Raw genomic sequence first — 17,008 nt, 5'->3', positions numbered from 1 at the left:
TTTTTTTTTTTTTTTTTTTTTTTTTTTTTTCGAAAAGAATACATTGATGGAGATTTACGTAACGCGAAACGTTACGTTAAGGTGGATCCAAGATCGGACTAGCAAGGATGAAACGATCACGAACAAACGTTTATGCATGGACGAACACAGCAAGCGCTTTTTTCCTTGAAAAAAGAAACAATGTAAAAAATCTTGCACTAATTGTATAGAAAATTAAGTCCCGTGAAATAAGTTAGATTTCACATGAAGAGCAGATTTCAAAATCTATTTTTCAAAATTTAATTTTTTTATTTAGAGATGACAGAGATAGTATTCACTATTGAAAGATTCATATTATATAAGGCGTTATAAGCTATTCTGGGATGTTTACAAAGCATTTTTTTCATCATCAATTTATGTATTGAAGAAACCTAGACATTCAAAGTGCATTATGTCCTTTAACCTGTAGACCGCGCCAGTATAACGCTATATAGCGTCATGCGATGACTCATACCTATCGAATAATGTATAGTAGACATATATGGATTATTATATGGGTTTTATGAGGGATCCATGATTTTGGATTTTAAAATCCCAGTGGTCTAAAGGTTAACTAGATATCTTCTAATTGTTTTCTGTAAAGTTTCACAGTTTTTTGTGATTTCTTGTTTTCTAACAATTATAAATTTTGGACAAAATGCATTGTGAAAGACTGCTCCTCACATTTAATGTAGTTTATAATGTGAAATTGAGTCCTGGTGAATGAGTTACACGGAAAGAACGACTTCATTGACGTGTTTAAAAATTTAACTATGCAGATCTGAAAATAATTTTGTTGATCATCAAAATGATTATGGAAGAAACTCAAGCAAGTGAGAGAGCAAAAAAATTTGACATTTAAGCAATCATTTTTTGAGCGTTCTACATAATTATTTTTCTAATTCAACAGAGTTATTTTCAGATCTGTACCCAGTTAAATTTTTAGATATTTCGACAAAACCATTCTTTTCGTAGTCTTCACATATAATGTAGCTTATAATGCGATGAACAAAAGGTGTCATAGATACAAGACTCAATGGATAGTTTTTGAATTACAATGTATTAAAAGTGTTGTCAGCACAAATTTTAGAACTTTGATACATCATAGTTCAAAAACTATCCATTCGATTATTATTAAGCCTTGTGTCCATAACATGTTTTTGTTCATTACATTATAAGCTACATTACACAATTTATATATAGGTATATGAAAACTAAATTATTTCATCGGGATTCATTTTTCTATATAATTAATGAGCAAGATTTTTTGAGCTCGTTCCTGCTATGATCAAGATTCATTTGTTTATTCGTATTATTTGCTTGATTTGATTCCATTTATGGAAGTATATGACACCCTACGTATCATTAAAGTGATGAATATTGTTATCGATCGTAAAGTGTTTCGGTCGTCAAATAAAGTCAGCACGTGCTCCGAGTTTCGAATGACATTTAACTCTTTTGTTGGAAATTTACCGAGAATCTCTGTGTAATTCCGAGGACACCAATGTCGCGAGTGGACATCGGCGGTCGCCGGAACGGCAACGAGTAAAACATTATTGGTTTTGCGACAGTGGCTTTGCTGAACGTGTACAGGTTTGTCGAGGCATATTGTATGCGTTGTTTGTGGGACACGTGGGGATGTATATATACTCGCATATGCATATCGAAGAAGGCGAGATACACAACGCGGCTCGGTTTCCTGTTCTTCTAGATACCAACCCTGCCATCCTTCAGTCTCGATACAGGTTATCAGGTAATCCGATAATCGAGTTATTCTAGCTAGGTTTGTGTGCGCTACCGGCTAACAGAAGTTTCCCGATTCTATCGTCGGATGGAATCCCTTCGTCACGCTGCCGCGTGTTCCTTGTTCCCTGTGGTTCTCTCTTCTCATTCTCTGCTTGCCAACGTGACAGGTGATAAATTTGTTTACGCTCGTAGATATCGACTGGACACCGCACACACGAAAATTGTATACAAATAAAAGTAACGGTGGACTGATCGATCAGCCAAAGACACATGGCATGCTATTAAAAAATTGTCGAAAAGTCGACTAGCTGAAGTTACGCCATTAGTCAAATGAATCGACATTGATGAATTTTCCGTTAATTTATCAATTATGAAGCTTTTGTATTGTGGACAGTTTAATTTCACCACAATTCTGAATCCTTTGCGAGAATCCTTTAGGTGTTGTATGAATTATTTATGACTCTCGATGAAGGCTTGTTGATTCGAATTCTCGGTCAAAGAGCGAATCGGGTCAGTTGACGGATACTCGTGATGGTTTGTTCCTTCAATCGACTTGCACAGTCAGAAACTAGTAAAAGTCAAAGGTGAGCAAAGGACAAGCCGACACGGTTCGTAGACTCTTACTGATAGTTCTGTTAATGGATTGGATGTGATAAGGGCGATCGTTAACGCGCATTTATTGTGTAAAACATGGCTCTTTTATATGGATTCACTCGATCGAAAACATTAAGTTAATTAGGAAAGATAGCGAGCTAACCGGCTAACCTTTCAATGTTTTTGACTTAATATGAATAAAACGCAGAAGTGATTTCGATATAATTGAGAAAACCCGCGCAACTGGTATAATAGAAGCGATTATTTACTTTCAACGAGCGCGATGATTTTCGCAAAAAGGATGTCGTTGGATCGTAGCCTTTGTTTCTGGACGGTTGGTTCATTTAAATATAATTAAACTACTTCTCATGGAAGAGCGGAGACGGAGGTGCGTATCGCGAATAAACGACGGACGAAACCGGGCGAAACTTTAGTAACACTTTCCGGACTTGCAAGTACTCATAAACTAGAACGAAAGAGCCGTCTGGTAGATAAAGAAACAATTTTACATAACAAGGTGGCGTATCTAAAAAAATATGCGTGTGAATTCGACTTTGTAAAGAGCTGAGTACTTTTGTCACGTATGGAATATGTGACTTTATTATCATTTTTTTCGCAATGACTCGATTGACAGTCAATTAATTATCGCTATTCCGTAGCATATCTGAGTTTATATGTATTTACACGCGTTATGTATAGCCTGTTTTTACACGCATTCGAGAGAATGCATGCTGACATTACGACATGCTGAGTTAAGGCATTTATTTTAAACATCTCGTTAAGAGGTTTTGTATTCCGTCGCTGAACAAGCAGTACCTAATTGCTGCCTTTGTCAAAATGGTCATCAATTTAAAGTTGAGATCAATAACTAAACGTTATAATTATAATGTCGCTAGATAATTGTAAATTTAGCCCTTTCACAGAAAGGCTAAGTAAACAAACAATTTGAAGCTGTCGAAATTTCAACGATTTTCTATCAGAAGGTGGTGTGGAAAGGCCTGATTTTTGGTGAGAGAACTGAATATTTATAAAAATCGTGTAACATGAATATCTAATGTCTACTCGTGATAGTCTGCTATGCTAAGTACCATCACTCTAGAAACGATACTCCGATTACCGAGTTATACTCGTAGTTTATACGCGGCGTAATTACTATTTGAATGTATTACTCTGAGTGGTCACTAATGTTGCTATCGGCACTTAACGCAAGTAATTCTACCACTTTGCGAGCACGTGCGCCTGTGAGGAGCTTAATCGTCGTACGATCCGGTACTCAAATCGAACATTACATCTATGTAGGATGATATTCAAATGCAACACATACAATCATGACATTTTAACATCAATTAAAAAGTCTAATGACAGGCATATGAATTCTTTTTTCGAAAATCTAGAAATAATTCAGTCTTATGAAGATTTAAATTGCTTCGAGTGTCATTTCAAATTGGAAGTTCTTGAAAACATTAAAACATCTCGAAACTCTAGAAAGTTTTGAATTATCTGGAAAAATTTTCCCTTAAAAGCATTTATAAATATTTAAAACACTTATTTTTAAAGACAAAATCGTTATCTATAATGATATATAAAACGATCTATCAAATTATAATATAATAATTGAAATAATAATATAAATTAAATGATTTTGAAAAAATATATTTTTAAAAAATATAAGATTTAAAAGTTTTTTATTTTGAATATTTCAAATGTTTCAAGATTTTTAATATATTTTCAAAGTTTTTGATTTGTCTCAAGCACTTTATATTGAACATTATTCTGAAATTTTCATAGGGAAGTTATTAGACAAAAAATAGTGACATTTATTTCCATATTTTTATATTTGTTATATTTTTATATTAAATACATTTTAGAGATGTAGATGGAACTATCTCATCTAGTTCAACTATTTGAAGGATTATGTATGAAAGAAAGATTGATTCTATGCATTCATAGATTTGTCATTGTGCGACTATACTAAACAATCCAGTACAATAAATTACATCAATTTTGTTTATTTTTCTACGCTTTTCAATCTAAAAACCATGAATTATTGCACAGTATAGATTATTAACTCGCGTCTCGACCGTGAGCTTGATTTTTTTGTAAACGTTCGCGAATTAATAATCAGTACTAGCGCCGTATCAACTTTCATTCATCGACCGTACATCTACATGCATTTAAACCTGATCGTACAATCCACAAGAAGTACTCGAAGATTAGGATAGGGACCACTTGGTGAGCCGGCTGAGCGATTTACCTCTTTTACCTGAGCTGATTTTGAACGGGGATCGGCGACCTGGACGGTCTCATCGGGAGGCAGCCGCCAGGAGTTCCTTTCGATGTTAACGCTGGCGTTCATAGCGGCCTCCTCCTCCGCCTCCCGTGTCCTTCGTCGTTCTCAGCCACTTCGTCTTTGCACGATCGCTTCTCCAAGGTCCCCAGGGTAACCCCCAGGCCACTCCTGGGGCCGAGGTTTTATTACACCAATCCACAATTCCTCACCTGAAAAAAAAGGAAAAGAAAACGAGATTTAATAAATTTATATACGGTAAAATATGGCGTGAAGCAGCGGAAAGGTATATATACACACTCGACCAATTTAACAGTGAAATTACCGAATGAATTGATGAAAGTCGATAAATATTGAATTAGAAGAGATAGAATATCGAAGGATGGCAAGAAGGCAAAAGGGGATAAAGAGGATAGATTGTAAGCTCGTGGATGATGAAGACTGGAAAAGTGAAACTTAATCTGAACTTCGGTCTAAGACTTAAGTGTGGTATACAGAGATAACGTAATTGAAGCCGTGAACTTGTCAGTACAATATAAAACTGAATTGTACACAATATATTCAAATACATACACTGGAAAAAAAATTAAATTCTAATAAATATTAGTTTGAATAATTCTAAGTAAACATTTACTCTCTAAATATAAACATACATTTATTTGATAAAAAAATCATTCGTTTGTGATTTAACTATCATTTTTTTATTCAATAAATTTATTTACTGTAAGTGAATGTTTACTTACTAAGATTAGTACTATTCTAAGAAATATGTATTAAAATTTAATAAAATTTTTTGTGTATATATTTACGAGCAAAATCAAAGAAGAAATTCCAAATTGTTCAAGACAATAATCTGTTATTAAACTATACAATTTTTCCCAATTTTTATTGTATCTTTTTATTCATATTTTTATATCGCGAACGTTACCAGATGCCAATCGACGATTACTTCGACGCTCGACGCTCGTAATTTTTCCGAAGGAATTTAATATCTGCGCGGTACGATTAGTCAACGTCCCGAATTCCGTGTAAAAGTTTCAGTATTTAACTTGAGATTTGTATGAGAAGGAGAGGAAGAGAAGTTTGGCTAAACCTCCTCCCCCCTTCCTTCCCCCCAGTTGTTACGTGCTTTTCTTTTGTGCAACAAAGTTACAACGGTATGTGTTCAGTAACTGAAACGAGATCGCGATAACGAAGTACCGATTTCGGCTACTGCGAATTTATGGAGCGTAAAAGAAATACAAAGGAGACACACGGGAAGAGAAGGGATGGCATCGAGAGGCCGATCGATCTTTTCCTTCTCCTATTTTTCCATCGTTACGTGGAATAATAAATACGCCGCTGGAGATTCGGAGGGCGGAAATACATCTGTAAAATTAAACAGCTCGGTCGCAAAGTCTTACGCGACGAAAATCGTTTTACATTGAGTTTGAATTCTGAGCTCGTTCGCATCTCGAGTTATAAAGTATGAACACGATTATCATAACATCATTTTAATACGACAGCAACTGAGAAATTATCTTGTCAAAAACTTTGAACAACATTATGAGATGATTACGGATGAAGGTTAAACTCTCCTCATAAATAATCAAGGATGCACGCTTGTATCTTCTTTCGATGAATATCGAAAGATATAGAAATAAAATTTATTATCTACCATTTTATGATATATCATTATGACGCGACCTTGATTGTAATAATTAATATGTGGAATACTTATGAATTTATACTATCTTCGTGTACAAGTCATGGTTTAATCATATTCTTAAATTAAATATCAAATTGTCACTCGATAAATGACGCGAAAGGGCTGCAGTAAACGTCTCTGTTAATCATTATTGCCTCTTAGCGTAAACATTGATATGTCAGAGTGAAGGGAAAAAAAAGGCGAAGAGCCTCTTCTGCGAGAGGGAACGTTGTCCTCGTTGTGGGAGATGCAGGGATAGCGCGCGCTGTGTTAGCGTGACGTGACGTCAGAAGGGTTACGTCAGGGTGGCGTGGTAAACTGTGTGGATATACATACCTCTCGGTGAAGATGGCTGCGAGAGGAATTACGAGGAGAGAGGACGGAGGGATAGTCGAGAGGTCGCGGAAACGAGGAAAAGAGGGGATGCATGAGGGTGATCGCAAGTGGATTCGCGAATGCTGCATGGAGGACGGGGTTGACGCAGAATAAGGTCGATCACCCCGGATCTCCATCCTCCCCCGGATTTCATTCATCAGTCACAGTCGAGCATGGCTCGCGCGAGCTAACCGGATTAATCCTTCCGCGGTTGTCGGCGGAAAGAACAAAACCGTACACGATTTGTGTCGCAATGGAATTTCCAAAAGCAGCTATTACAGGTGGTCGCGTCAAAAATGTATGTCTGTTATTACAAGTAATGCGGCAGTAAATTAATGGCTCCGAATAAAATTCCTTAGAAAAGAAATTTTTTTTTCTCAAGAGAGACAGATGTATTATTGTAATTACAGAGATGTAAAATATATATGAGATAATGGAAAGGAAGTTCATTGCGTAACATAGTTGCAAGTTTATTTCGTTGTGATAACGATTGAGCCTGACCGATCCACCCCATGTCGTTTTATTCGATCTGCCTTGTATCGGCGTCGTAAATCAATTCCAAATCTCCGTTCCGCAAGAAAACCCATAAGAAACGCGCACCGGGTAATCGAATTCTCACTGCGAGCACGAATGGATCCGCAATTTCGTTGAGCTCACTCCTCCCGAACTTTTTTGCAAAAGCATCCTGCTTCACGTACGAACTATGTGGCGCCAAATTGGCTCGTAAAATATTTCATACGATGCCTTGGCCATCTTGTTTATTTGATCGATCGACGGTATCATAGGTAGATTAAATTGCAAAGTTGGCAAAATACGGGATCTTTCCTTAAAAAAAAAATCCCTTAAGAAATATACTTTGTTATAATTAAATTATATAGATGTATTATAGAGCAAAAAATATTATAAGATCCAATAATTTAACACACTGAAAGAAAAATTTATGATATTTATTACTATAATTACATGTTATAATTATGATTATCACTGCTATAATGTTAACAATAATAACTGTATGTAGTTCTATCAACAAAAATATGTAGTTGGCATCGAAAATGAATACAAATTATTCTTACCATAAAAATAATCGCAATTATTACAATTTAACTATATGTAATTTATAATATCATTTTTTGGAACAACTATATAACATTATAGTAATAACAACCATAATTACATGTAATATATGTCACAAATATCAATTATAATCACAAATATCAAAAACTTTTCTCTCAGTGCATACGAAAAGTTCTGAATTGATTGTCTGTTATCCATATTTTTCGCATTCATATATCTGCAACATGAATCTTTTCCCGCTAAAATGGGACAGATATAGTGGCAAGCTCTGCCAAACGACATCCTGTATGACGAATTCTGCAGTATCCTTCAGATCGTACCTATATCGCATTCTCTAAGGATGAAATTTGTCGTGACTTATTCTTATTACTCTTTGAAGTAGGGTCATTATCTCCAAGCAGGAAGCAATTACGCTTCTCCGTCTCGCAGAATGTTCCAGATACTTGACGGCTTTTCAAAACTTTTTTTCTTCATCTATTGCATTCTCGTGAAAGATGTGCCTCCGTGAGGCAAATATCGGGTGTTACAAAGATCGATACGACCTGCGCCGACCTTTCCAATGTCTCTTCTTTGTTATCACCTGGTTTTCCATGTTACATTCATACTGTCAACGTTAGTATCTAGAATTTTCCTCTCGAGACTCATGGATTACGGGAAGCGTCAATCCATAACTATCTGTTGACAGATAGCTTGTATACACTCAAACGCTACTCGGCAACTTGTTTATCGCATAATTTTTTTGCGATGCAAAATTAATTATTTTAATTATTTCAATAACGCAACATTATGCGCGATTTTACAAACATCTGGATATCGTAACAACGCGTGCATTTTTCAGGTCTTTGATTCCAATTAATGTGTAGTTGAAAATTACGCAATTTATTTCTCTGTTGTTTAAAGCCTGTTGGAGTATTACATAGCTCGTATTTGCGAAAATTTTCGATTTACTGGGAAGCAGAGAAAATCCCGTAATTACGTTGCAGCAAAATCCACGAAAATACTATTTTATTATATTATCTTCGTGTGCAATTTGTATAAAACATTGCGAGTGCATATGTGCGAGTGTTACTAATTTAATATATTTATACTGTATATTATTATTCGCAAGAACTATGTTATCAAATACTACAGGATATTATGGAATAAGCTTAAGGAAAATCAGGATAAGAGATATCGGGATATGAGTTTCACCCGCAGCTTAATATTTTATTCCTTGGAGCAGAAAGAGATAAAAGCTTTTCCTTGAGAGCTTTTCCCTGCCAAAGGGGTAAAGGCTCTCCCTTAATTTTTTCCCTAACTGTATTTATTTTTTTATTATTTTTATAATTATATTACAAAGATGACAATCTGAATCATTTTTTTCGCTTCGAAATGCTTTTTTTTATTAATTCTTTCCCAAAGTCGTTCAACATTAAATCTCTTATTTTACGTAGACTCTCATGCAAATTTTTGCGTTTGTTTACTATTCCATTCCTTCCGGTTGTGCGGACAATCGAAGGATAAATGGCGTTCCTGGGCCCAAACGAAATTTTAGAATCGTTTATCGGTGGCGAGACGCGTGATGCTTAAATCAACAGTGCACATCGAAGAGAATTGGATGAACGTTGCGTGCCGGGTTGCCAATGTTGGCATACAAACACGGTATCGCTACCCCTCTGAAACTTGCTACTGCATATTGGATACAGACGTACGTATAGCAAAGTAAATATAAATAAGTGTGAGGGGAATACGCCGGACATCGTTTTTATCTTTCGTTATGACTTGCGTCCCTCGCAAAATCCACTGCGAAACGATATATTTTATTCCGCAATTCGTGAAAGACAATAAGAAACAAATGAAGTGTTTGTTTCTAAGAGGGCTTAGTCTACTTGTGTTTCTCCTTCAAAACAATCTTATTTGCTTGAATTGCTTTTGCAGTTATATAGAGGTTACACATTTGCTTAATGCGAATACACACTCTGCCATGAGCGACCGATATTATACTGTTCTGAAGTTCGTATCGTGAGACTCTTGCCGGATGTAAATATCCGGATAGAAATTTGACATGTATGCAATAAGTTAAATATAGTTTACAACTATAGTCAACAATTTAGAATTATTAGTTTCCCCAATTATTTAAAGCTGAAATACGAACGATAGCGTTTGTCAATATTTAACATTCTCTTTTTTTTTTGTTAGACTACAGGCGTTGACGAAATTGAGAGTTTTATTTGCTTGTCTCACTTGTTTGAGCAATTTATACAAATTCATGTATTGTTCTTCTAAAAAATGAAAAATCTGATTTTTGACTATGAATCCTTTATATTAACCCTTAAACATTTTTTTTTATGTGGACTCCCCCCTGGCTTTCTTCTTCTAACATTTTTTAATACTTTTTCTATTACTTATAATTTCTTTAAACTCTACATAATTCACAAATCGCAAAATGTAATTCGTAAACGCAAATGCAGCATGAAAATTTACATTTTGCGAATAACGATCCATATAGACTTAACTTCTGCATTATGGCGACTGAGTTGACCAATGACAAAACAGCAAACAATAATGAAAATAAATTTTGTATTTATCAGCAGAGAGCCATCCTTTTTATAAATTTCCGTGATGTGGAAAATGGCAGATATATAGTTAATCTAATTTGACTTAAATTAAAATGTCAACGCTTTAAAATGTCAACGCTGTCGCAGTTGAGTTCATTGCGGTTGATTTGCATCTACGTGTATCTTGCATTCGGTGATACGTCATTCTGCATCTGCATTTGCGAACTACATTTTGCTATTTGCGAATTATGTAGAGACAGCTTTATTTACACGTTCCGTACCAATTTTAAATGACCTGATCACCATGCCGCGTCATCGATGAGTCAGTATTTTTGTTTGTATTTGTTATATTTATTATTATAAATAATGTGTATTTCATAATGATTAAAAAAATTACAAAAATTATTGTAAAGAAGATCTAATGTACTAATATTGCATAACAAATTATAACTATGTATCCACGAATAATATTAAGAATTATTTCATAATTACATTTTTTTTATATACGTATAGCTAAAATATCTCAAAAGACCCGAACGGAAAGTCACCGGTGACTTATAAATATATAAAATATTAGTTAATGAAGACACATATATCTGTTTGACACTATTATTCTGTTTTTTAATATCTGGCATTAAAATAAAATTGTTTATTTATATATGTTCATTTTTATGAAAATTATAAGCAACCGAATCAGATGTATGCCACACGTCTGTTATTTCCATAGTGTAGCATTTAAAAGTGAATACTTTTCTATATGAATCTCCAATAATTTCAATTACAAAAGTCAGATTTATATAATATTTCTATGCAGAACAATACGCGATGTTACGGTATACATCCGATTACATATGATAGTTAATATTCTGAGGATCCATTTCTCGTCGCAAATTGACGCGTTAAGAGACTCGCTCTCAGTCAGAATCTATTATCGGATCGCGTGAAGAAGAGTATTCTCGATCGCTGAACGCTCGTAACTTCATTTCGGTTGGAACTTCAGTAAAGAGGACTCGGTATTACTTCCTCGAGGGAACCGGTGTCTCGTAAATAACGTTGTACTCACGTTGGATCTCGATGCAAAACGCGCGCGGTGCATGCATAGCAATTCTCCAAGCGCGAAGTTAACTTTTTCAACTGCCGGTAATCAATGTCCGCTTACGCGAAACGCAATTCGAAAACAAAGCCATTTGTCTGTCCCTGAGTCGAAAGGAGCACCGATCGGACGGGCGAAAAACGATGACGAATGCATCGGAATGGAGCCAGCTTGCACTTCGATGCCGATGACGATTCTGGATTTCCCGTTTTTTTAATCTTTTTCTGCAGAAAGAAAAACATGAGTCATGCGAATAGATTGATGATTCGTTCGTCAGCATGTTTCTAGATGCGTAATACGCTTGCTTTGTACTTGAAAATTCATACTAAATTCGAACGGCTTCTCTGATGAACGTGAAAATGATCTTTGCTTAACGGAAATTCAATTTAGATCTTTGCTCGCAACTTTTGGTTGTTGCGATATTAAATATCTTGTGTAACTAGAATTAAGTTTCATAATAAGTAAGCTCCGTATTAAAATTCCGTTAAAATAAAACTCACTTTGAACGCAGCTTGTTAACTTGCAATAAATTTATACTCGCGTGATTAGAGTGCAAGTTAAAAATATACATCTCTCTTTTAAGAGAGAAGTTTTCAAATATACATATCTGAAAATACAGTTTTGTAACCTGATAAAGACAAATTAATTATGTTTTAATAAAACATAGTTTACACATACAGGGTGAGCCATTTAAAATTTGGAATTTAATTTGGCTCTAAAAAAAAAACGCATGAATATTTTTCAAAGTTTATGGCTTTATTGGAAAGGTAATACATTGCCATTTACCGAGGTCTTTATTCAAAATTCTTCTCAAAGAAGTGCGTGAAATGTTCAAATTTTGAGAAGAGATGACGAGTTGATGTTGATGGTTGTTCAAGTACACTCTGAGCAACAGCAGCAATGTTTTCGGTTCGTCCTTACTGGACGAGCACGTGAACGAGTTGCTTTATTCAATAAGGATCCAGTTTGCCGAATTCACAAATTGATCCACAAACTGCGTTGAAGGCATTTCTTTTCTATCAAATTTTCCACGTAAATTTCTTACAGTTTGGGTTGAAGACTCACTACTTTGGAAGTAAGTTTTCAATATTTCCCAATTTTGTTCAAGCGAATTTCGTAAATGTCAAACAAAAAACTAAATTTCTGATACGTCATAAATGTTATTACGCTTTTCAAACTCAAAATAACCGGTAGTTGAAATTCGCTAGATGGCCCACTCTGTAAGTGTATTTAACAATTATGAAATGCATTACGAAATTTTCTTGTAATTACGATGGCTTATCAACGATATGATAATTTTTTTCACTCTTTTTTCTCAATTATAACTTAATTTCTGTTACAATTTTGTTAAAAGCAGACGATGAAATGGAGCCAGTTAATTTGAAAATTAAAATAATACATGATAAGTTTAAACGAACATAATAACTGAATATCGATAAAAGAACGCAGAAAAAGAAATGATCTTTTTCTTTATATAACAATCGATTATGTGAGAAGAGTAAGAGATTTATCGTATGCGAATTTAGGAAATAAATAGTTACTTAACTATAATAGGTCCAACTAATTGTCGCGAACGAAGTAAAAGTTTCGCTGCGAAAAATTTCAAGCACTCTAATTGGTACTTAGAACCATTCACGGTAGAGCTATCTAAATTCGTTTTTCCTTGAAAATACGATTGTCTTGAATTTCCCCGGTATATTTTCCTTCTCGAGATGCGAAACACATTAATTAACGGTAATTGTAGGATTCTTCTCTTGACACCCGTTGGTTCCATTTGCGAGGACGACAGAAACGAACGAGCTTCTTTTATATGCGTTGTCTTTCAACAGTGATCCACGGAGAGGATCGATCGTCTTGGATTCACTATAATTGCGTTATTGTCTCCTGAAACTACCTGTTGTATCCACGTTCAATCGATTGATGAGAGCGAACATGCTTAACATCCGAATCAAAATCTATCTATTTAATACGATCCAAATACTCGTTGATGTCAGTATCCGAGAATTCAGATATTCGTATATCGCAAAATTGTTCGAATTAGAAAACGAGAGAAAGAAAAAGAGAGCACTCACATAATACATTAGAAAATTAAATTCGGAATATAATTCGCGTACACTGTTAGATATCAAAGGAGCAAAGGCAATAGTGCCAAGATTAGCGTGGAGCTTTAAAATCCTGTAGATTCCATTTTCTTGTATACCAACCGCAGGATTCGCAGTTGTACACTGTTAAATTATGTCAAATTATACTAATTTGAGTTACTTTTATTTCTATAAGTCGCCAGTGTTTCTAACCAATGTATCGTTAATTTAATTACTAAAACAATGAAGTTAATCAATTTAATTCAGAAAAATGTATTAAATTTGATTAAATTTGTTTATTATTTACTAAATGCATCCATTAATATAGACGATATTTATTTTGATATTAATCACAGAAATAATTTATACAAGTTAAAAGATAACAAAATGTTATTAATCTTTTAAGTTAAATAACGTTTGTTATTTTTAATTTTTATGAGTATTTTAACTTTCGTTATAAAATCAATCCATTTCTGTAATTAATATCAAAATAAATATCATCCATATTAACGCATGCATTTGGTAAATAATAAACTAAAATCTAATTTAATATAGTTTCCTGAGTTAAATTGTTTAACTCTATTGTTTTAATCAAATTATATTAGATATATTGGTTAGAAGCAGTGGCGACTTATAATAATAATTAAAAATAATTCAAATTGGGTATAATTTGATATTTATTAAGTATTATTTGAACAATATACATGAATGCTACGGTTGATATATAAGAAATGTGAATTTACAGGGTTTTAGAGCGCTACGCTAATCTTGGGACTGTTATTCATGTCAGGGAGATGACAAAAAGCCCTCGGAAACGCGCGTAAACGTCAACGAGCGTGTCTTTACACGCGACACAGAAATAAAGCGAGAGGTGACCTGGCTCGTAACCAAGACGGTTAATCTCGTGCCCCGAACCCGATCCGTTCGACGACTACAAATCCGAAGAATATCCCGCCATGCAGTATGCGGCATGCAGCCGCGTTTGCGAATCGATCTTCCCCGAGCGTACAATATCCCTCCATCCAAGTTACGGAGCCGATCTAAAGTTTGACGTAAACTCACGACTTTATTTTATCGTAAGTTACTACGGAGAGGACGTGCTTTAAATCTTTTCAGATAATCATTAAAGAGAATGAAAATTTTTCATCGCTGTGCAACAACAATGGAACAACTATTAATTACAATTTGATCATACGACGTCGTATCATAATACGCGATCATTATATCGCGACGGTGCTTAAAGGATAAGTTATTGTACTGAGATACGAAGGTATAACCCATAAATTCCATGTCGCCGATAAGGTTTAATTTTACGAGCAAATTTTATGTAAATTTTTGATGAAATTTGCTAGTAGCCAATAAAATATTCAGATCTAATATGGCGTCTAGTCTTTAAGATATGCGAATTCTGTGGCATAGCATGATGCATATCCCGCGATAAATCGTTGTCAGATTAAATCTCTTTAATTATAGCGCATTAATTAAGTGTGAAGTTTTAATCCAGTGACGGAGCGTACGAAAAATAGGTGATCGTTATCATGGAAGAAGCTAAATTGAGAAAGCATTTTCTGAATTATTCTACGTATAACTAATTATTCTCGTTCCGATTTTGTGTGAAAAAAAAATCCAGAAGAAATAGAACAATCTTCATGCGCACCGTAATTATTCCTCACCATCGCCATGGAGAATCTCGCAAGAAAATCGGCGTGGCGTTCTCGTCTCCGTTTCCGTATAGCTTAATCCCTTACGCGGCTACTCCGCAGGAATTTGGCTTAATTCTCTTCGTGGATCCTGCCATATCCCGGTGCGCAGTTTCTGTAGGAATCTTCTCATCCCGCTATCTCGTTGCAATTTCAGCGTTTCGCATTTTCGATGTACTGCCGACGTGGCTCGCCGACGATTACGCGTCATCCGAAGTTTTATCCTCCTACGAGTCGAGAGTTCGATCCTTTCTTAGAAACTTTACTCTGCTCGTTTTCTCGTTCTATCTTTACGTCCCTTTCACAAACATGATCTTTCCCTTGCTTGATCCTGATAGATAACTTGAGTTCCATGTCTTTTATTTCTTAATTCCTGTCTCCTGAGTGACTCACCTTCCCTCAGTCATAGAAAGGTAACTTTCGAAAGCTCGTCTTCATCAAAGGGATTTGTTTTCTTTTCCAAAATGATTTCTTTTCTTTTCTTTTCCAATTTGCCCACGCAAAAATTGTGTTATGATCCAATATTAAAAAATTTTTTAAAACATATTTGCAAAATTGAATTTATTTCTTAATTGTAAATTATACAATAAAAATATATTTAAAAATTCATATTATTAATATTCTTGTGAAGATGTTGATATATCACAAATTATAAGTTGCTTGTCAATTAAATAAGTAATATTACTATTCTGGTTTTGCTTTATGATTGCGCTTCAAGACCAAAAAAGATTTCGACGCGCGGTTTGCAGAATCAGATGTATATATAAATTTACACAGAAATATTTAAGATTCGCTTTGACTGCAAAAGAGATTTCTCTTATTTAATTAGATTTATTCTAATCAATCCTAGTTTTATATATTTTATTATATATACGTATAATGTGTAAATAGTTTAACATATCTAAAAATATTTTCTCTTGTAAAAACTGTTAAATTGCCAGAAAATACATTTAAACATTTAACAATAAGACATGAAACTTTTTGAAAATATTTCATTAAATTGATTTGTTTAAAGAAAAACATCATAAATTCTAAGCTATATTGTTTTATGGGAAACTAAAATTCCACGTATCGCGTGTTTAACAGTTCTAGAATGGTTAGAATCACATATTTTTATTATCGAAGTTATAGTCATTCCGGTCCCTTCTGGTTATAAAATGTTTGTGGAAACTTTTACGCGTTCCGTATGAATTGGATGTGAAATGTGCGGACGGTAGATCAACAGTAGCTTCGTCGTTTTTCTGCCATGCGATCTTAACCGAATTTTATGCGCAGCCAATTTCCCACGTCTATCTTGATAATGCTTAAATAACAGTTGCAATGGAACGAGTAAAAAACTGAGCTCACTATTTTTTTTAATAAAAATATATCAAAATTTAAAAAGGATTGACAATGATCGAGAGATACCAAAAAACACGATATCGCATTTTATGACGCGCACAGTTATTTACGGAATTGACAGGTGCAACGACGACAAATTTCTCCGAGCAGATCTGGAGTTCTGGACTCGGTCTGAGAATGTAAATTTAATTTTCACGAGTGCGATGAAGTTACAAGCAGTTCTGGGAATACGTTAGTCTCTCTCTTTTTAAGGCTCTCGATGCGAATCAAAATTTGTCGATTTTGTTGTACAATTTCTGCGAATAAACGTCAGCACCATACGAGAGCCGGGTAATCCATTTGCCGTGGTACATTTACCGCGTAGTGCCTATTATAACTCAAACGGCATTGTGTCGGTTATCCTAGCGCGAACGCACGTGTTGCATCGCTTATCGTCCACCTTCCGTGTGGACGATTTCGTGGTGAACGAGAGAAA

At 34.7% G+C, this 17,008-nt stretch overlaps 1 protein-coding gene across 4 annotated transcripts in view; it reads right to left on the bottom strand.

Moving 5' to 3' along the window:
* The window catches only part of LOC108687801 (inactive dipeptidyl peptidase 10), an 80,524-nt gene that overhangs the window by 18,721 nt on the left and 44,795 nt on the right, over positions 1-17,008 (bottom strand). For 3 of the 4 annotated variants that reach the window (XM_018193761.1, XM_018193760.1, XM_018193762.1), the window contains exon 2: positions 4,613-4,857. In XM_018193761.1, the coding sequence (XP_018049250.1) occupies positions 4,613-4,714 (102 nt within the window). In that variant the 5' untranslated portion in view covers positions 4,715-4,857. The remainder of the gene's footprint in view (positions 1-4,612; positions 4,858-17,008) is intronic. The other variant, XM_018193763.1, reaches the window with a different exon arrangement.

The sequence above is a fragment of the Atta colombica genome, unplaced genomic scaffold (genome assembly GCF_001594045.1).
Source record: "Atta colombica isolate Treedump-2 unplaced genomic scaffold, Acol1.0 scaffold216, whole genome shotgun sequence".
Taxonomy (NCBI): domain Eukaryota; kingdom Metazoa; phylum Arthropoda; class Insecta; order Hymenoptera; family Formicidae; genus Atta; species Atta colombica.
The sequence above is the reverse complement of the archived record's forward strand: the minus strand, read 5'-3'. Positions and strand labels throughout refer to the sequence as shown.